The 22,055-nt window shown below is 40.0% G+C and overlaps 1 protein-coding gene across 1 annotated transcript; it reads right to left on the bottom strand.

Moving 5' to 3' along the window:
- Positions 1-333: 333 nt before the first annotated feature.
- LOC117795975 lies at positions 334-12,551 on the bottom strand. Its single transcript, XM_034642416.1, has 9 exons — positions 12,468-12,551; positions 10,825-11,058; positions 10,127-10,333; positions 6,816-7,046; positions 5,760-5,913; positions 3,905-4,014; positions 2,787-2,900; positions 1,347-1,493; positions 334-468 (listed from the first exon to the last, which is right to left on the bottom strand). Exons 1-9 carry the CDS (start codon positions 12,549-12,551, stop codon positions 334-336), a joined length of 1,416 nt encoding a protein of 471 aa, XP_034498307.1.
- Positions 12,552-22,055: the final 9,504 nt, after the last annotated feature.

The raw sequence follows: 22,055 nt of genomic DNA, 5'->3' as shown, positions 1-22,055 counted from the left end.
ATGACTTTTCACTTAGAGTAATAAAATTTGAAGTAACAGAAGGAAAATAAATATATACACATACACTAAAATCCATATGAAAATATATTAATTTAATTTATTGTGTCTCCTCCATAGACCTACTAATCTATACAGAGGATACTGAAATGCTCCCTTAGCATACACTGCCTATCATCACTGTCAGCTAAATGAGCTCACAGGGCTGTTTTGCACCTGCTTTCCCACTTCTACTCTGTGAAGAGCTCCAGCCAGGTTCCTTAGCAAAGTTGTCCTTCTTTAAGAACAATAATAACAAATGAGAAAGGAAGAATAAATATGAACTCATCGGCAAATCTATGGCAGGTTGATTGCCTGGTCCTCCTTGAATTTGGGGATCTTCTTAAACTCACTTTGCTTCTTGAAGAAAAGTTGGGCCAGGATGTGATCTGCTATGGCCTGGAGATAATCGTCCATGTCAAGGGTTTGCAACTGGCAGTGGAAACCAAAACAAGATATATCAGTACAAAAGTACTCAGATTCCTACAAAGATCTTACAGCCATCAAGACACTTGCAAGACAGCAAGGTACTTGGCTGTGTAACTTTACGGCCACTATGAATTCCTGTGAACAGTCGCCTTGTATGCCTGTCTTCCCTTGCCACGGGGAGCTCACCTATTCAACTCTGAGAATAAGGAAAGTCCAATTGATGGTTAGAGGTGCTGAGGCATTGGAAACTTTCTTTGGAAGGGATGTCTATCCTGCTGAAAGGGAGTTCTCTTTGATGAGGGTAGACCCTCCGTCTTCCCGTGAACAAGGACTAGTAACAAAAGGGCTTCTCAGAGCTCCATGCCCAGGGGCACATGACAGAGGCAAACCTTGCTGCCAAATAACGGGTTCTCCTACTCCAGACACAGGCCTCCCTCCACTGGGTTGATAATGTCTGCCTGTCTAGCCTGGCTATCCAGTCGGCTGGGTCTGACCATCTGTCCTTGTTCCCTCTCTCTACCATGCTCTTTCCTCTCTGATGCTTACTCTCTTTCTCAGTCAGCCTCTTTCAATTTGTCCCTCTGGATCTGTCTCACTGTGTGTTTCTGTCTCTCTTTGTGTCTACATGTCTATGTGTGTGTGTTTCTCAGTTGGTTTGGAACTTGGGGAATTAGGAGAAAATGTGATATATGCAATCCCTTTATAACCAAATGAGATTATTTGATTCTCCTTCTCTTCACACATATGTTTTGCCAGTTCATCCATTTATTCGTTCAGCTCACATTTACTGAGGGCCTCCTGGGGTCCAGATATCTTGTTTAGCAGGCTATTCTGCACATCAGAGGCACTCAGCAATCTCTCTAAAACTGTCTTGTACTCACCTGGTCTCCGGTGCTGAAGGCAAGAAGGAAAAGCAAATCCTCATCACATGAGTTCTTAATGTAATGTTGGGTTCCAGTGGGGAAAAATACCACATCTCCAATGTGAACATCAAACTCTATGATACCCTGAGTATTAATAATGCCCACCTAAAGAGGGGGGAAAAAACAAACTATGTTGAAGTTAAGCAAATAAAATCAAACATTTATTAAGGAGAAGTATTAATAATGAAGAACAGATGAATAAAAACATATAGTTATAAAAGGACTTCTTAGTGAGGGTAAATAGCAGAAAATAGAGGCCATCTTTTACATAAAATCTTCTGTTTCTGAGACATAGCCCCACAGAAGTCAAAAGACACTCTATTTAAGTAAATGTTCCTCAAAATGCATTAGTGAGTTTAATACTGTGAAATATCATGCAAAAAGAGCATCAGTCAGTATGTTCTAATTAAGGATTATAAATTCCCTAATCAGGCAGTAAGCTTAAATCTCAGTTCTACTACCCTCATGCCCTCCTTTTGACTTCCTCAGGAAAATTCAGCCTTCCAGGACAGCAGCATCCTAATAGTCTCCCTGAAAAGGACCAGAGATGAAACGAGCACACAAATGCACACCCATGAGCACACAAGCACACCAAAAATAAAATCTGATCCTTGAAATACAATTTGGGAGCAATTACAAGGCCCTTTTCCAATGTATTCAAGCCTTCACCTCTAAAAACATAAAACAAAACTTTTGCTACAGATGACCTAACAAGTACAATTCAGTCTGGTTTGGTTCTTTCTGTCAGGATGGAGACAGGGACCAGCTGGAAGCCTATCTGACCTGGGTAGGCCACTGTAGATTTCCCCAGGGAGCCCCGTGAAACTGCAGAAGAACTACAGTCAAGTCACTACCATAACGTGCTATTCAGTTTGGCTTTTCTTATGGTAACTATATAACTGGTCATCCAAACCAAGACTCTCTGAAGAGTCACCAGTGCCACCAAGACAAGTGTACCTCACAAGGATCCCCCATAAACAGGGATACGTGGCCACCCTACTGACACTCCACACCTCCCCAGCCATCCCCACTCACAGCCCACTGAGAGGCACCCAGGGATGTCATAGTCCCCAAAGGGCAGCACATTAAATCTTGCATTACCTAAAAATGCGAGAAACTCTGAAACTGAAAATGTAAAATGTTTCAGACCCTTCACCCTACCTGATAACTTCTTTATCATTTCTGACATGCTCTTAGCCTCTTCTCACGCTAATATCAAAGTTAGAAGCTGTCTAGCATGGCCTGCATGGTATCTTCTGTGGAAACTGTGCCCAGAAAGCCATTAGCACCAAGTCTTCGAATGTTACCAACAACTGACCCAAAACAAAGAAAAACCTCCTGTTCGCTTCTTTCTGCATTAAAAAGGAAAGTTCAAAAAGCTGTTCATGGAGAAATTACCTTTGCACATCCACTTATTACATATCCCATTTCATTTGCATTAAAATGAAAATGTGGCTGTCGTAATCCATTGTTATAAATTCTGAGTGTACTCAAACTGAGAGCATTCTGATGCTTGAAAAAGGAAAAAAAAAATAAATCCAGTTATTTAGCAAACATCCTACTCAGCAACTTAACCATTCACATAATCCTAATTATAATTTATCTTTCTGCAGCCCTCACTGAGACCATGTAATTTTTTTTTAAAGATTTTATTTATTTATTCGACAGAGATAGAGACAGCCAGCAATAGAGGGAACACAAGCAGGGGGAGTGGGAGAGGAAGAAGCAGGCTCATAGCAGAGGAGCCTGATGTGGGTCTCGATCCCATAACGCCGGGATCACGCCCTGAGCCGAAGGCAGACGCTTAACCGCTGTGCCACCCAGGCGCCCCCAGAGAACATGTAATTTTTTATACCCCTACATTTATTATGTCTCTTGTTCCTTATAAAAATCTTGTTAAGTTGTTAGTGTTACCCCCCCTTTTTTTGCAGGTGATAAAATTGAAATGTAGATTGGCTGAGTAATTTACTTAGGATGGTGGCGGACCTGGGATTCGAATCAGGGGATTTGATGCCACCATTGAACTCTCAGTCATTATGCAATGCAGCCAGTTGAGCATTTAAAAACAAATGAAAGAGAAATTTCACAAGCATCTAGTCTTTTCATTAACATAACCATCCATGCCGAGAAGTTAAGCTTCCAAATCCACACTGCAGCCTCAATTAATAGTTTCCATTAATCAAATCAAATAATGTTTGACTAGATTCTTCCTTTTCCTTTTTTCCAAAAGAAGGTTGAATCCACTCTAAATCTCATATTTCACTCATCTTAATGATCACCAAAAATTCTTTTTCTCGGGGCTCCTGGGTGGCTCAGTTGGTTAAGTGTCTGTCTTTGGCTCAGGTCATGATCCCAGGGTCCTGGGATCAAGCCCTGTGTCAGGCTCCCTGCTCAGTGGGGAGTCTGCATCTCCCTCTCCCTCTGCCCCTCCCCTCCACTCATGCTCTCTCTTGCTCTCACTCTCTCTCTCTCAAATAAATTGAAAAAAACTTTAAAATATTTTTTCTTTCAATTACCTGATTCAGGAATTCACTAAAAATTTTTTCATGGTTGCTTAGTTCACTTGCATTTTTCCAGTATTGTGCCAGTTGTATGACTCCTCCTGGAAATCGATATTCTTTTGAACCTGAGTCAGAGGAAGTTTGAAAAACAAGATAAAATATTTCAAAATGATACTAAGGAGGGGCGCCTGGGTGGCACAGCGGTTAAGTGTCTGCCTTCAGCTCAGGGCGCAATCCCGGCATTGTGGGATCGAGCCCCACATCAGGCTCCTCTGCTATGAGCCTGCTTCTTCCTCTCCCACTCCCCCTGCTTGTGTTCCCTCTATTGCTGGCTGTCTCTATCTCTGTCAAATAAATAAATAAAATCTTTAAAAAAAAAATGATACTAAGGAGAGCCAAATGTAGTCCCACTAAGGTACATCAGCTCCTCTGTAATCCCAGGAAACACGTGGTAGGAATCGCTGTCACCAGATCCTATGTGCCCCGAAGATACTGACCTGATACCGTCAGATACTATCCTACCTTCCAAGTTCTCCTGAAATTTCTAACATAGAGAGACCCCTTTAAGACAGACTATTCAATTCAGGGGACCTTGTTAGAAAACTTGAGAGTCATCCTACATGTCAATCTTTACCTCACCCTCAAGCCAGCCCACTAAGTCCTGTCAGTCCTACTTCTTTGAATTCTCCTGCTTTATAACAAATCTCTCCCTCTCGAAACTGCCACTGTGCAGGCTATCATCATCCCTCACTTGAGGGACTTCAAGAGCCGCCAGACTCATCTCCTTGCCTCTCACGTGTCCTCTTCCAATCCACAATTCAACTAGATGAGCCGTCACTTCAAAAACCTAACACTAACTTGAAAACATATCCACACCCCCACATTCACCGCAGCACGATTTACAATAGCCAAGATATGGAAACAACCTAAGTGCCCATCAATGGATGACGGATAAAGAAAATGTGGTGTATACATACAATGGAATATTTTCTAGACATAAAAAACAATGAGAGCTTGCCTTTGGGACAACATGGATGAAACTTGAGGGCATTATGCTAAGGGAAATAAATCAGAAAAAGATAAATACCATATGATCTCATTTATAGGTGGACTCTAAAAACAAAAAACAAGCTCATAGATACAGAGAACAAATTGGTGGCTGCCAAAGGTGGAGAGTAAGGTGTCCACAAAGTAGGTGAAAGGAGTCAAAAGGTACAAACTTCTAGTTATAAAATAAATAAGTCATGGGGATGTAGTGTACAGTATGGCAACTATAGTTAATAACACTATATTGCATACTTAAAAGTTGCTAAGATCTTAAAAGTTCTCATTACAAGAAAAAAATTTCTGTAACTATGTATGGTGACAGACATTAACTAGACTTATATTGTAGTGATCTTTTTGCAATAATACTGGATCATGTTGAACACCTAAGATTAATGTTTTATGTCAATTAACTTCAATAAAATAACTTTCAAAAATATAAAACCTAATTGAAAATTTAAAACTTAAATTAAAATCTCCTATTTAAAATCCCTTAATTGCTCCTCTTTCCCAACAAAATAAAGTATAAACTCATTAGCATGGCTTCTAAAACCTACATTCTTGGACCCTCCTCTCATCAGCCTCTTCTCCTGAGGCAACTCCAGCCCCAACACACCCCCCTCACACTTTGAAATCTCCTACAACATTCTCTATTGCTTCCATTCCTTTTCTCTCATTTCTTATTCTTTAGAGAAATGTGTTTTTTTCAAACTTGTCTTGACTGTGACCCAATTAAAAAAAACAAAGTTACAGCTCAATCCAACAGCTATATACTCACATATATAAACACCTAACTAGGAAGGTTTCACAAAATAATATACTATACCTTTAAGGTCATAAAAATATCTCCATACAAGACTGTCTGGAGACTGTACATAACTAGGATTTATAACCAGTTCAGCCAAGTTTGGAGGAAGGTTGACCCCCTGATCCTCTTTTTGCTTCTGGAACGTTCTAATGAAATTAATTCCACCTTCAGGCTGAAACACATAAGAAATCACACAAGGTATTTGTGAAACATTCTACAAATTTTAGTAATAGAAAGGTAGGTAGCTGAGGAAAGGGTAGCATTGCGGTTTTCAATGGCTCAGTCAAAGGAGCTAACCTCAATCAGCCTAAGGTTTGTGATATTTATGAAAATCCTCCAAGTTTTCAATGCATTTTGGCTTTAAAGGTGTTGATGTTTTATAATCTTTATAACTCCTACAAAAATATACACTGGCTCTCATATTTACCAATATTCTCTTAATGACTCATTTTTTCCACTTCTCCCTATAACATTAGATCAGGATGTGCTGTGAGATAAATCTCAAAACCTCCCTAGACAGATCTCTAAAGTTACCACAGAACTCCTTGCAGTCGCCACTCATGGGCCATCACCAATTCTTCTGATCACCCATTTGTATTGTCAGCACCTGCATCTCGCCCTCTCCATCTACACCCAGGTCTATAAGCAGTCCCTCCATGATATTAGAAGTACTTAAAGAGAGCAAGAGCAGCTTTCCTTCAGGAAAACAATGGGCTTCTCTACATTAGATTAGGAAAACACAATTACATCATCCATAGTAAAGGTCTCCCTGAATGAGTTTATGTCTTCTCAGAGATATAAATTATAGTAATTTTTATTAACTCTATCAAAACTTTTCTACCAATTCATTATAGTTTCCTATAGAAGTAGATGTCCTTCATAAAGGAAAGTAAAAGCTAAGTCGATTTCAACAAGTTGTGTATCTTTAGTAGGAATACAAGTTATGTTCTTGAGTTCATTACCCAACTCTTACCCTACTGACTGCTACCCTAGAAACACAAATACTCATGCTTTCTTTGTGTCTATGTAATACAAACCCTCAAAGGGGAGTTTGTTTTCAGCAGTGGTACAGACCTTAAGTGACCTGGAAGCAATGTCTTCAGGTACTGAAAAAAATACATCATCAACATCCAGGGTCTGAAGTTCATCATGTGTGGAAAAGAAGAGCAAGAAAAAGCAGTCTTCATTCCCCACATTCTTTATCCAGTGTAGAGTATTTTTAGGGAAGAAGATCACTTGGCCAGCTGTAACATTGTATGTAGTAACTGCACCACCATCATCAACCACCCCTATCCATGCTGTCCCCTGAAACATAAAGAGAAAACACACACGACATCACTTTAGAGCAATGTTTCTCAAACTTTTTTCATTACATCTCTTATAAGGCACCATCTTAGTCTTTTTTTATTAATCACCATTCTTTGAAATTTTAACACTACACATGTACTGTAAATCTGGGTATACCGTATATACATACTGCTTAGGTACAACATGCATATCTGTGTTTAACACATAAAAAAAAGTAAGGCATTTTTACCTTCTAAGGACCAGTTTTTGCCCTCCCTAGGGGGCAACATCACTCCCATTGAGAATTTAGAATTCTAAGTTCATGCTTCAGAGTTTGAAAAGACTACAAGCATGTGTGTGTGTGCTCACAGGCGGTCACGCTGACATGCATGTTGGTATATGTCTACATTTCCATGTGTATGCATACGGACGCAAATGTTTCTTCTAGATAAAACGTCTGCATACAATTTTAATAATAATACCAATAGTAATAATACGGTACTTCTACTCCGTGTCCAGATATTCTTCCACGCACTTTACATGACTTAACTCAATCATCCCTTGTATCAACCCTATGAAGCAAGTACTATTATTAACCTCAATTTACAGATGAGAAACTGAATCTGGAGAGAATGTTCAATTTTCCCAACGCTACTCTGCTAGTCAGTGGCAAAGCTGGGATTTGGACCTAAGCAGTCCAGCCCCAAAGTCTACACTTTTTTTTTTAAATTGTGTTAAGACCACTTACCGTAAGACCTACCCTCTTAAATTTTTAAGTGGTCAATACATTATTGCTAATGATAGGCACAATGCTGTACCAATGCTGTACAGAAGATCCCTAAAATTTAACTCTCTAGTCAAAGTATCTAGAAGTAGAGACAAGAATGGTGGTTGCCAAAGGCTGGGGGGAAGTCTACACTTTTAATCCATACTACACTATACTTTGATTCCACTTATACAGAATACTTTTTCTCATTCTCTAATCATTTCCACAGATTATTCTGTAAAGTAAGTAGAATAGGTAATATTATTTCTTCCAGAGTTGATCATTAGAGAAGCATCCACAAGAAGCCTTTGCTGTGTCTACACAGAGGTGTACAACTCATTTCCAGATGGGTATTAAAGATACAGGGGAGAGGTGAACCTCTAAAGAGCTCTCTCCAAGTCCATAGGCAGAGAACAGCAAAAGTGTCTATCTATTCATATCAAGGTACCAACTACTCCATATGCACAGCAGAGACAGCACAGTGGCCAATGGGACATGCACTGCAGGGCCATGCACACTGGCCACACCAGCTGCCCGCTCCTCTCAGGGCCACTCCTTCCAAGGCTTTCATGAAGATACTCAGAAACAAAAGCAACAGCCTCGAGTGAGTATGCGGTAGAGGGACTGCCTTCACATCCCATTGACTGGTTCCTTATCACTTGCGTGAGTGATCCTACAATTTTCCTGGGATCTAAACAAGATTCTAGCCCACATTTATTTCCTTTATATTTGAATGGCTTTACACTTCTTATAATTAAGATATAATTGACTCACAACATTCTATTAGTTTCAGGCATACAACATAAAGATTCGATACTTGTATATATTGTGAAATGATCACCATCAGTTTAGTTTTAATATCCATCACCCCCGTTAGAATTTTTTCTTATGATGGGAACTTTTAAGATCCATTCATTAGCAATTTTCAAATTTACAGTATAGTATTATTCACTATAATCACCATGCTGTTTATTACATCCCATGATTTATTTATTTTGGAACTGGAAGTTTGTACCTTTTGACCACCTTCTAGCTCACATTTAGAAGCTCAGATTATAAACTCTCTTTGGAATTCCAGAACTGCTCCCCAGACTGAGCTGCATTCCAGGCCTACTGGAACACGCTCCAGACTAATTTCTCTACCTTGGGGTTTGTTTTTAAGGGACCCCTTCCACTTACCTGCCTTTCCTTCCTCCTACTACTCTGCCACTACTCAGCCAGAACCATGGAAACTAACCTTTTGGAGACTATCCTCTTTTTTTTTTTAAGCTTTATTTTTTTATTTAAGAGAGAGAGAGCCAGGGGTATGGAGGCGCCAAGGAAGAGGGAGAGAGAAGCCTAAACCGACTCCGCCCGGAGCACAGAACCTAACACAGGGCTCCATCTCACCACCTCGAGATCACACCCTGAGCTAAAAACCAAGAGTAAGACACTTAACTGACTGCACCACCCAGGCACCCCAAGGCTGTCCTCTTTTACATATTTTGTATATGTGGAAAAAGACAAAATGTCAGAAAACATGGACCTTGTCCCTGGCCAGCCAACAACTACAGTTTATCTTTAGAAAAGTCAACCTTTCTGAGCCCCTGTTCTCTCATAAGAAATAAGAAGTGTTTGATCTCAGACAGATGAAATTCTAATCTCTCTTCCTATTGTAAATTCTAAAACTGAATGAATTGTCTTGAAAAAGGAGTTTTATTAACACCAACAGAAATAGGTCACATAACACTGGCTGGTCTATTAACAAGATCACCAGGGTAAGACCAAACGCTGAAAGTTGCCATGTGCACTTAGTCACTTAGTCACTACCCTTCCCCCGGTATCTGGAATACAGAATGCAACAACAAATACTTTTTAGAATTAATGATTATTTGAAATTCAAATGAGAACACTCATTTTGGTCTCTTCCCCTTGGCTCCCAGACAATTCTAAAGAGTCTGAAGCACAAAGGGCAGCCAATTGGCCTGATCTTAGGGACTCCAGGCTGAACACCACCAAACTGCTTTTTCCTTAAAAGAAAGCCATCTCTTTGATCACTTGATCAGAGCTATGAGTTTTAGCTTTGGCTTGAAGGATGGAACAGTGATCTTATTTTAACAATAGCAAATGAAAAATGATTTCGTACTGAAGAAAGAAGTTCAAAGTGATGCCAAGAATAATTACAACAAACAGGTTAATGCTTCAGGGCACTGCTAACTAACCTACATGAATACAGCCAAAGCCTGGGTGTTGTCTGTCATTTAGTTAAGTAGGTTTTGCAACAACTAAAATAATAGCTTGAGGACACACAGCATAAACACTGAGGCGCAGAACCCGGGCAAACTGGTTATACCTGTACAAGGTAGCCATGTTCATTAGCATTGAAGTGCCAGTGAGGTGCCCGGAGGCCATTGCTTTTTATTCTCAGGGTCCCCAGAGTCATCTGTGATCTCTGACTGTTCAAGCTGCTGCCAAAGGCCTCTTCTTCAACGCTGAGATAGTCTTTGACGTTGTTCCTGTACCGGGCCCACTGGATTGCACCACCAGAGAATTCAAACACCTGAAACGTCATAGACAAGCAACCGTCAACATGGAGGCCATCTGAGGAATATGAGGCCACTGCAGAGTAAGAGGGAGGCAAACCCGAAAAGGCAGTGGTGAGGAGGCGAAGACTGGAGTCCAGAAGGGAAGAGGAAGAACAGGACTCCAGGAATGACGGTGGTAGCACCTACAGAACTGTCAGTCCAGTCCATGTTAGATATGAAGACAACACCTATCTTGACAAGAGAATGGAGTGCTTTGCATGTGTCTGTCTGCAGTCCTCCCCTCTAGGCTGACACAGAGCTAACTATGAGAGAAAATCTCTGCCTGGGGCCAATATCAATCCAACCCTTCCTCTTCTCTATCTCTCACCTCCCTCCATCTAGATGGCCCACAGTCAGTTCCTTCCAATGAGTAGAGAACAAAGCTTAGTAAACAGGCAATGGGAACTTTGTTTTGAAATCAGCCAGTAGAACAGATAATTCTTTTTGCTAAGTGTGTGATTCATACCTTGGATTTAGGCAAATGATTAAGAAACTGGAATTTTGGATCAACAGCCTTTTGCACTACGGGAACCGTTGTTTGCAGAGGCCGGACTTCGAGTCCCAGATGGACTTGGGAATGTGGCTGAGAGTTGTAAACATAAACCAAGGAAAATATCAGTACTCCTACTGCTGTGGTGACGGTGCAGGCCAAGAGACACACCAGGAAAACGCTCATCAGTGACCACTGCCTCTTCTTCTCCTAAGAGAAATTATGAAGCCATTATTCTCTACTCTTTTTTTTTTTTTTTTAAGATTTTATTTATTTATTCGACAGAGATAGAGACAGCCAGCGAGAGAGGGAACACAAGCAGGGGGAGTGGGAGAGGAAGAAGCAGGCTCAATTGAGGAGGAGCCTGATATGGGGCTCGATCCCATAACGCCGGGATCACGCCCTGAGCCGAAGGCAGATGCTTAACCGCTGTGCCACCCAGGCGCCCCCATTATTCTCTACTCTTGATGCATTAAAAATATTGCCTCCTTTCTCAATTTGGTTTATATTTTCTTTTACTTAAAAAATGTACTTGTGGGATAAATATACTCGGTAAAATAATACATGTGTAAATATAAGTGTAAATATAAATAAATACAAACACACACATACATATTCCATATACCTTGCTGACACCCAAATAGATAAGGAAACAATAAACATATGAAAAGCTGAGGCAAAGAATAAATTACCAGAAAATTAAGTAGCCAGTTAAGTTGTGTATAAAATGCATTCCAGTGCAGCCAATTAGCCCCTATTTACCAGTCTCTTCACCTGAAAATTAAAGAGATTATAGAGACTATCTTCTAAGAGCTTTTTAGCTCCAGAATATACATATGTAATTACATGTACAGGTAATAAGCATGGGAAAGTAACATACCAGTAAACAACTGGCCTGACAGATCTCAGCCTCTTTCTCCCTCCCTCCTTCACTTAAATAGCTTCGTTAAACCCCCTCCCTCCGTGTATTACCTGTCTGAACTACTAACGCATCTACCAAGTCCAAGCACAATATTTCTATGTATTTCCGTGTTACAATTTCCTGGTTTCACATTACAAATACACGCTACAAACAACAGTGTTATTTCTGTGAGTTGCAATCCACATTACCGAAAGCTACCAAAAGAATACACACCTTAACCTTTGGACCAAATTGCCCTCATTCCTCTGACCACGAAAATGGCATTCATAAGTCCTAATGTCATGGTTTTCTGTCCACTGCCCTCCGAATACCTCTCTGAGCAGGCATATATTTGATTACTAATAACTCTTAACATAGCTGTTAGTATGTCAACATTCCTAAACGGTATATTGTGTATAGTATAATCATGGATCAACATTCTCAGTTTAACATCGTATGAGGATGTTCTACTGAGCAATAAACAATTCATTAGTACCGTGAACAACAATTCATGGAAAGTTGGACCATCACAGAGCTAACGGAGATGTGAGCTAAGAGTTTATGAGACAGAAAGCAAATCAAGAAATGTTCAGAGCAGGAGATGCTACCTTTCAAAAAAGAGTCACTTGAAGAAAGCTGGTCTAAAAGGGGATTCTTTCCTGAGCTCTGCATAAAGATTTGGAAGATGCTAATCTCAACGTGTAAATCTCCACCTTACCATTCTGGAGCTGGTGTTCATCTTCCCCATAGAAGAAGTATTGTGTGTTCCATCTTCATGCATTTCAAATGCTGCGTTGTCCATTCGCAAAAAGAAGCACCAATTCACTAAAAAAGAAAAGGGGAAATGTAGCTTTAGCTGATGGGTGAAGAATGATAGCTCTTAAGTAAGGGAGTACTTATATAGAGCTGAAAGTTAAGGAAACAAAATAAGGAAGCTATAATCTTGGCTTAAGGGGGAAAAAAAAACAACAACAACAGAAAAATCCCTAGAAAGAATTGCCAAATTAGAGACCAATAAAACACTTCCGTTGGTCCTCAACTCTTTGCCGACTGATGACGCATACACAGATAATGATATCTGACATTTATTTCCTTCTCTCACTGTGTGCCAGGCACTGTATTAATCACATACATTATGTGACTGAATTCTTACAGTGATTTTATCAGGTACTCTGAGTCTTCCCATTTTGCAGACAAGGAAACTGAGACATGGAGGTACAGTAACTGCCCAGCTAATATTAGCATCAGAGCAAAACACCATATATCAGAAGACTTTTCATGACACTGGTTCTCTATAGAGTTTCATGGTGGGTGCTTAGTCTAGTACAATCTATTTTCACCCAAATCAGCTCTATCTCTAAACAATGGATTGATTTTCCTTGTGCTTTCTTGAATAATTTTGTTGCCTGAAATTTAAATCTTCATTCAAAATTCATTTGCATCATATTTCCTGGTGACCAATGGTGGCCTGAGTCACCTAAAAACCACTCCTATAATCCTCAAAATGTCACCCATCCTTCTTTCCTTTCTGTCTTCTTATCTGTCTTCCTCAATAAATATGGTTGAATGCCTACTCCATTGCAAAGTGTCTGCCACTCCCGTAAACCAGCATGAGGCTGTTGAATAGCATCTAGAAGGAGAAATGAAAAGGAAACCATTACCAAAGACTGTGCTGTGTTATGGCAGAAGTATGCAAAATGCCCTGTGAGGATAGAGAAGATAGTGATCGTGTCTGGGCGAAGTCATAATTTTGAGCTAGGTAGGCCCCTTTAGTCAATTACATTCGGCTCCATATTTCTGGCTTGTCTATGAGCAGCTCTGGACCATATGACAAAGACGTAGACCCTATCTGGATTAGGCAGCTCAGGCCCCAACAAGGCCGCAGGTGGTCACTATGCTGAAGCGATGGAGAGCTGACACTGTGGCCTTGCTATCACATCTCATCAAATCGAAGACGCAGCAGTGCATCATGCTGATTTAGCCTTTTCCCACCAAGACCTGGAATTGAAATGAATGGCACTGATTTTGAGGTCAGAAAATATTTAAAATAATTGTTCGTCTGCGGGGCCAGTAAGGTGATGTCATCTTGTTATCGGGGTATCATAAAATACAATGTTTTTCCTGTTTGATGTTCCCTGTGCATTTCTTAACTGGAATGAATTCCACACCTTAACATCTCTGAAAATGGGATATGTTTTACAATGAGTGGTCTCTAAGACTAAATGAAAGTATGCCGCTTTTGGGATCCCTCCTACATTGTTGGTGGGAGTGCAGGTTGGTGCAGCCACTCTGGAAAACAGTGTGGATGTCCCTTAAAAGTTAAAAATTGAGCTACCCTATGACCCAGCCATTGCACAATGGGTATTTACCCCAAAGATACAGACGTAGTGAAGAGAAGGGCCATATGCACCCCAATGTTCATAGCAGCATTGTCCACAATAGCTAAATCGTGAAAGGAGCTGAGATGCCCTTCAACAGATGACTGGATTAAGAAGCTGTGGTCCATATATACAATGGAATATTACTCAGCTATCAGAAAGAACGAGTTCTCAACATTTGCTGCAACATGGATGGCACTGGAGGAGATAATGCTAGTGAAATAAGTCAAGCAGAGAAAGACAATTATCATATGATTTCTCTCATCTATGGAACATAAGAACTAGGAAGATCGGTAGGGGAAGAAAGGGATAAAGAAAGGGGGGATAATCAGAAGGGGGAATGAAGCATGACAGACTATGGACTCTGAGAAACAAACTGAGGGCCTCAGAGGGGAGGGGGGTGGGGGGTTTGGGATAGACCGGTGATGGGTAGTAAGGAGGGCACGTATTGCATGGTGCACTGGGTGTTATATGCAACTAATGAATCATTGAACTTTACATCAGAAACCAGGGATGTACTGTATGGTGACTAACATAATATAATAAAAAAACATTAAAATAAAAAAAGAAAAGAAAGTATGCCGCTTCTCCTTGGTCTTATCAGCAAGTGGTACTATATGAATTTTCAAAGCAAGTTTTACATACTTTTGTATTTTGCTGTTTTTCTTTCTCAGAAGTATGAAAACACAGCCCCCTGTCACCAGCATTATCTAGGAGCTGCATTTAGCATTTATTTAAATGGCAAGACAAGCAAATCATCAACCAAACTATATGAAAACTCACTTCAGCACTAAATCAAAGAATGCTGCAGCTGGATGAGGTCCTTTTCATCTTTGCAGATATGAAAACAGAGGGCGGGGGCCTGGGTGGCCCAGTTGGTTAAGCGCCAGACTCTTGGTTTCGACCCAGGTCGTGATCTCAGGCTCCACGTGGAGTCTACTTGAGATTCCTTCTTCTTTTCCCTCTGCCCTTCCTGCTCATGCTCTCTCTCTCTCTTTCTCTCTCTCTCTCTAAAATAAATAAATAACTCTTTTTTAAAAAAGAAGAAAACAGGGGCCAGAGAGGCTAAGTATTTTTTCCCAAAGTAACAGAGTAAGTCACTGGCAGAGCCAAAACAAAAGTCCAGCTCTCTCACTTTCAGCCGGAGATTTTCCTAATTCTATTTGCCGTAGGGGAACTTCATGCCTTTGATATACGTGTAAATAGTGCAAGGTGAATTGAAGCAACATAGTTGAAAGCAGGAATATTATCAAAATCATTTTAAGACATATGAATGTAACTCATTCATGCAGCCCAGCCACCCCTCAGTAGTGGGTATGCTAGCCAGTCACATAACCCTCAGAAGTAGGGTCGTTTCTACTAGACCACAAATGCTTGGCAGGCGGGGAAGGAAATAGGCAGAACTGTTCATTGAACCAGAGTCTACAAATAGTAGCCAAATCACCAAGCTGGTGCCAGACATTCAAAAAAAGTAGAACACTGGTGACCCCATTTTTCAAATATCCCATTTTTGTAACACACCTAATCGCACATCTAATATTCACTTTTAAATAAGAGCCATACTATTTGTATGTTGTGGCCAAAGACAAACATGGGTTAATGCCACAAAATTGGGAAGAACAATGAACAAATGCATGCCCAATACTTTTGTTTTGACTTCAAAATGTTTAAGCTGTTGTGCTTCCAAACATAAACACCTTAAAATATTTCCACAGGTTCACTTATGCTGTCAAATGTAATAACTGCTCAGTTGAAACATAATTAGGAGATACGAACGTTTGTTATTCTCCCGTGGTCAGGATTATATCCCAAATATTTACCCACCTATAGGGCACAGGCACCGAGCAGTTGGAAGAGAAGAAGTTAGTGGGTGTGGCCACCAGATGAATGTGTACTAGGTGAACATCAGTCCTGCCAATAGCTACAACCAGGGCCCAAGTTTATAGTAGAGTGGTTAAGAGTGCAAATGCTGGAACCAGACCACCACGGTTTGAGTCCTAACTCTGCACTTATTAGCTGTGTGACCTGGGGCAAGCTATTTAACCTCCCTGTGCCTCAAGTTCTTCAATTTTACAATGGGACTGATAAAGTTGCCTTCATAAAAGTGCGAGAGGATAAACTAGTTAATATATGTAAAGCATTTAGCACAGTGCCTGCACATGGTAAATGCCCAGTGAATGTTCCCCTGATTCCTTTTTAATAAGTACAAGTAGACTTGGCTATAATACCTATATTTTAATATAGCATAAGGACACCTGAGTTCATAAACCCTCTAGGACCCTTCATAATAATCGAAGCACTACATCCTTACCTGTTACCTTGAATAATTTATAAGTTGTCCTTATATTTAAAATTAGAAAATTAGAGTAAAAAGACCTACTTATAATAAGCTAATAGAATTTCAACTAAGACCCAGGTTTTCCTACTGCCATTCCAAGGGGCTTCCTATATGGACCATATATCTAAGTGCTGCAAAGCTGAAGTAGTTTAATCCTTCTCTTTTAAACCCTTCATCTTCTCTTAATCTCCCTTCCCACATTTAATATTATTTAAACCATGATCACTTTAATCTCCAAAATGGGCAGCGCTGGGAAGAGGGCGGGAATCCTTGATATCTATCAGTAACCATCAGATATCTAACAAAAATCTATTTTTTAATGTAGGAAATAGAAATGAGCATTAGAGGACCACAGTAATAATTGCTGTAGGCAATCCCTCAGTGGGTGCTAAAATTACCGGTTGAAAGGTTAAGTTAAAAACAGAATATTTATATATTCTTAAACTGTTGCTCCCAAACACTTGATAATTACTCAAAAGGACAAACAGTGAGTTAAGTGGAGCATCCTGGAAAGCCTCATCCTAGCCAAGTGACTAAGGTTAGCATCATCTGTGATACTTACTGACATCATATACCCTCTGATACGAGGTACCAGGAAGAACAGATTACCTTTGGTCTATGGTCGCCTTCCCAATAATGCATAACACCCTGTCTAATCATGACAAAACATCAAACAAACCCAGATTGAGTGACATTTTACAAAATTACTGACTGTAATTACTGACTCTTCAAAAGTGCCAAGGTCATGAAAGGCAAGGAAAGGCAAGAACTGTCATAAATTGTAAGAGATTAAGGAACCATGACAACAAAATGGAGTGGATCCTGGAACAGAAAAATGACATTATGGGGAGAAACTAGTGAGATCTGAATAAGGTCTGTAGTTTAGTTAATAGTATCGTGCCAGATTTTGAAAATTGTTCTCTGGTTATGTAGATGCTAATATAAGGAGAAGCTGGAAGAAAGCCACTCAGGGAATATCTGCAACTCCAAGGTCTAAAGTCTATGGTTATCTTAAAATAAAAAGTAAAAAAGGAGAGAAAAAAAGAAGGAAGGAGGGAGGGCAGGGGGAAGAGAGGAAAGAAGGAAGAGGGAGGGAGAGAAGGAAGGAAGGAAGGGGGAGAGAAAGAAGGAAAATCCTGAAAAATGACCATTACCTCTTTATGGGGCACTTGACTAGTTCATATTTCCCAACATCCTTAACAGTTAGATGTGGCATAAAAAAATAATAAAGTTCTTTTCTTATTGCACCAGGATACATCTGGGCAGTCTATTTTTTACCACAAACTAAGACAAACATATTTATACTCTCTCAAGGCCTTATTTTCACTAAGGTTTGTTGCCAGGTTTATTTCTGCTTAATGTTTATCTCCATCACAAGGGCTAGGAGCATACTAACAATAAATTTGGCAAGTGCTAAGTGCTGCTGATTGCAATACCTATCAAAGAGGGGCACCTCGGTGGCTCAGTCAGTTGGGCATCAAACTCTTTTTTTTTTTTAAGATTTTTTTTTAATTTACTTGACAGCCAGTGAGAGAGGGAACACAAGCAAGAGGAGTAGGAGAGCAAGAAGCAGGCTTCCTGCTGGGTGGGGAGCCTGATGTGGGCTTCGTCCCTGGGATCATGCCCTGAGCCAAAGACAGATGCTTAACAACTGAGCCACCCAGGCACCCCGGGCATCCAACTCTTGATTTCACCTCAGGTCATGGTCTCTAGGTTGTGAGATCTTGCCCCATGTCAGGCTCCATGCCCAGCGCAGAGCATGAAGCCTCTGTGCTGGACATGGAGCCTGACTGGGATCCTCTCTCTCCCTCTGCCCCCACTTCACTCTCTCTCTCAAAATATAAAAATTGGGGGAAAAAAAAGCAATGTCTATAAAGGGGATAAACTGAATATACGCTAAGATACAATTCTTCATTAAATGACTTGAGTTTATTTTCCTGGAACACATCCAATCAGAAAAGAATATTGTTTTCCTTCAATAAACTGGGCCAACTAGATCTTGTATACCACGCTAGTAGGGAAGAAAAACATTTCCCCAACTTCCCCCATCTCTAAATTATCTGCCTTCTATAATCATTCAGGTGGAAAAGACTGATAAGAGAGTGTTGGGCAATTCTTTTGATTACTTCCTTTGAAATCTCTACTAGTAATAAGATTGATCCATGCTCTCATTATGTAAATGCTTGTTATCTGTTGTTCAACTTTCAGATGACCACTGGATATCAAAGACATATGAGGATGTACTATATCCCAGACACTACAGGAATTACCAAAATCATAGATGACATAGACTCTTGCCTCAAAGACTCTACAATGTAATGATTCATTCCAGCCAACAAATGAACAAGGAAAATCGAACAGGGAAAATGTAATGTTTTATGGCACCCTGATAAGATGAGGAAATCACCTTATTGGCCCCACAGATAAAACTTAAACAATTATTTTAAATATTTTATATCCTCAAAATCAATGCCATATATTTAAATCCCATATCTTAGTGGGAAAAGGCTCAATACATACTCCCCCTGCTCCCACACTCCACCATTATCCATTCCAGAATGTTCCCAGGAAGAACTCTAACATGACAGGTGTTATGTGGGTATGAGCTTCTATAATAAGTGTCAGAGAACACTGGGAATGAGCTTCGAACTTACGAAGTTAAGAAAATGAGAGTATTCTATTCATTCAACTCTACATGACAATCTGATCTTGGACTAACCTTGCTAAATCAATTTCCTCATGTGTATAAAATTAAGGCTAGATTAAATGGCCTTATGACAGTCTAGCTCTACCCACTTGAATTGAGCATACAATAATTTTGAGAAACAGCATTAAACTGCTAGCTTCCCAATGCCCCCATTTTTTCAAGATTCCACTGACACAATGATTCAAGATATTCAACATTCCAATTTTTCTGCAAAATAATTTGCTTCACATGTAATTTATAGTGTCAGTCTAACAGAATATTAACAGAGAAAGATAACTCCAGGAAGGCCACTGAGTGATTATACAAACAACAAAATCAGCTGAGTCCAACTCCAGAAAAATTGTTATGGCTGAAAAGGAGCAAATTTTGCCACCCCAAGATATGACGCTTTGGCGTATTGGTTATTTTAAGCTGGTTACTTTTAAGAAACAGCAGAAATGAGAGAAACCCTGAAAACCAAGTAGAAGTCACTCTTCTGTAAAAGGTATTTACATTCATAAGGCAAATCTCATTTGTAAGGGTGTTTCTCCGTTGCTATGCCAGGAAGAGGGGGATGGCTCAATCTTTAGAAACTCTTATCAAGGAGAAGGCACGGGATTAAATCTGCATAACAATCTTACTCTTATTTACTGTGTTTTTCCTAGTAACCTTCCATAACTGACTCCTCACACCCAACATCTTCTTTTGTCTTTAGCTGAGGCTAGTGTTTAAGGTGATGGTTTCAGTCATTATAGGGAGTTACTCCATTTTTCTGGGCTCTCCGATGTATGCTGGAGGTATACATATTATTATAAACTTTTGTTTGATTTTCTCCTATTAATCTGTCTCCTGTTAATTCTTAGACCAGCCAGAATAATCTTGAAGGGCCAAAGAAAATTTTTCCTCCCCAACGCAGCACAAGTGCATTCATTCAACAAATATTAACTAAATGCCCCATATGTGCCAGGTGTCATTCTAGTTGCTTGGGATATAGCAGTAAGTGAAAAAGACAAAAGTTCTCTGACCATGTGCAGGTTACATTCTAGTAGAAGAATCAGAACAAACAGAGTTAAAAAAAAAAAACGTAGTAATTTACATTCTACATTAGAAAATATTAAGTGCTACAGGAAAAAATAAGCAGGGGAGGAGCAGAAGTGTGTGGTGTGGGAGGGAGCAATTTCAAGAAGGTAACCAAAATTTCCTAGAAAAGGGAAGCTCAGCTTTATTGGTGCCAAGCTATGTGCCTATAGGAAAGGAATATAAATTGTGTCTTTGTTACTCTTAGGGTAAATGGGTGTTAAAAAACAAAATTCAACAGAGTAAATTTGAAGATCTAGTTGGCTTTATTAAATATTCATGAATGGGCAGCACCCCATCTGGAAAATAGGGGAGAGCTCCACTGCACTAAACTAAAGAAAGGTTTTTGAAGGCAGAGAGAGGGCATAAAAAAAGAAGGAATTTATTAGCATAGAATGCATTGTTTTGGCAAGGTTGCCCTCTTAAGGGGAGCTTAAGGGGTCTATCAGTAAATTTTCCTTATATTAACAAGGAAATTCCATGCTGATTAGGTCAAGGTTACATTCTTGGGGGGCTGAAACTACAGTTAGGTCAGGTATTAAGTCTTGGTTTACTGACTTGGGGCCTTAACCTAAGTAATACCATTTTGGGCCCGTGGTTTTCTTTTTAACACAGCCCATAAACTTTGATCCTATGATCCTTTTTTATTTTCCTTTTAATTCACAAGGCTTTGGAAGAAAAGGTATAAATTATTTCTTTAAAAACAGGCCTCCAATAGCTACAATTTCATCTCCTGTCTGTGTGGGCCCTTAATGTCTCTAAATACAGCAAGCATCTTCTGAACATGGTTCACTGTTCTTTACCACTCACCTGCCAAGTGCCATTTCCTTGCTCCCTTCTGTCTAACCTAACACCCTCAGAACTAGGTACAGGCTCCTACAATACATTCTCAGAACATTCTGTATGTTTCATTGGAAGTTCTCATTTCAGTTAATGGTGAAATTGTTTGTTATATGAGGGGCGGCTGGGTGGCTCAGTCATTAAGCATCTGCCTTCAGCTCAGGTCATGATCCCAGGGTCCTGGGATGAGCCCCACATCGGGCTCCCTGCTCCTCGGGGAGCCTGCTTCTCCCTCTCCCACTCCCCTGCTTGTGTTCCCTCTCTCGCTGTGTCTCTGTCAAATAAATAAATAAAATCTTTAAGAAAAAAATTGTTACATGAATGCCTCCACTATCAGATTATAGACCACATGGAGCAGAGACATCAGCATCAAAGCCTCATAACACCTGGGACATTTAGTAGACATACATGAATAAATGTCTCATTCTTACATGCTCTTTTACATTCCATACAATCATGTCTCTTCCCCAAAACCATTACCTACTAGTGACCGATGCACCCAGCCTTCATCAGTCTCCCCCTGTCTTACCCTTCTAGAATAGTGTTAAAATAGGAGAAAATCTAAGTGATCAATGAAATCATATACAGAACAGTTTTTAAAAACAAAACATAACAAAACAGATATGGTATAGTAATACAATGAGCTAAATAAGAAACATCTGTGTAAATTCATATATACATTCCGAGCTCTGTCACTACTAAAAACAGTCCAACAACATCTGTGGTTGCTGTACTTTTGCCCTCCATCCACTCTTGTGTTCTTCCCTAGTGTCCAGACCTTGGTTTCAATACAATTCTCTGCTATGAGGAACAAGAACCCCTGATTCCTTGAAAGGACGTTATGACTCTGTCTCATGGCAAGAAAAAAAAACAGAAACAAAAACGAAGGATCAGGAACATCCCTTTGTTTCCAGAAAGCAATGATGTTTTCAATAATGTCAACACAAAGGAGGCTTTCAAGGGCCTTCACAAGCCAGACTGTGATCA

The sequence above is a fragment of the Ailuropoda melanoleuca genome, chromosome 14, assembly GCF_002007445.2.
Source record: "Ailuropoda melanoleuca isolate Jingjing chromosome 14, ASM200744v2, whole genome shotgun sequence".
Lineage (NCBI taxonomy): Eukaryota > Metazoa > Chordata > Mammalia > Carnivora > Ursidae > Ailuropoda > Ailuropoda melanoleuca.
The sequence above is the reverse complement of the archived record's forward strand: the minus strand, read 5'-3'. Positions and strand labels throughout refer to the sequence as shown.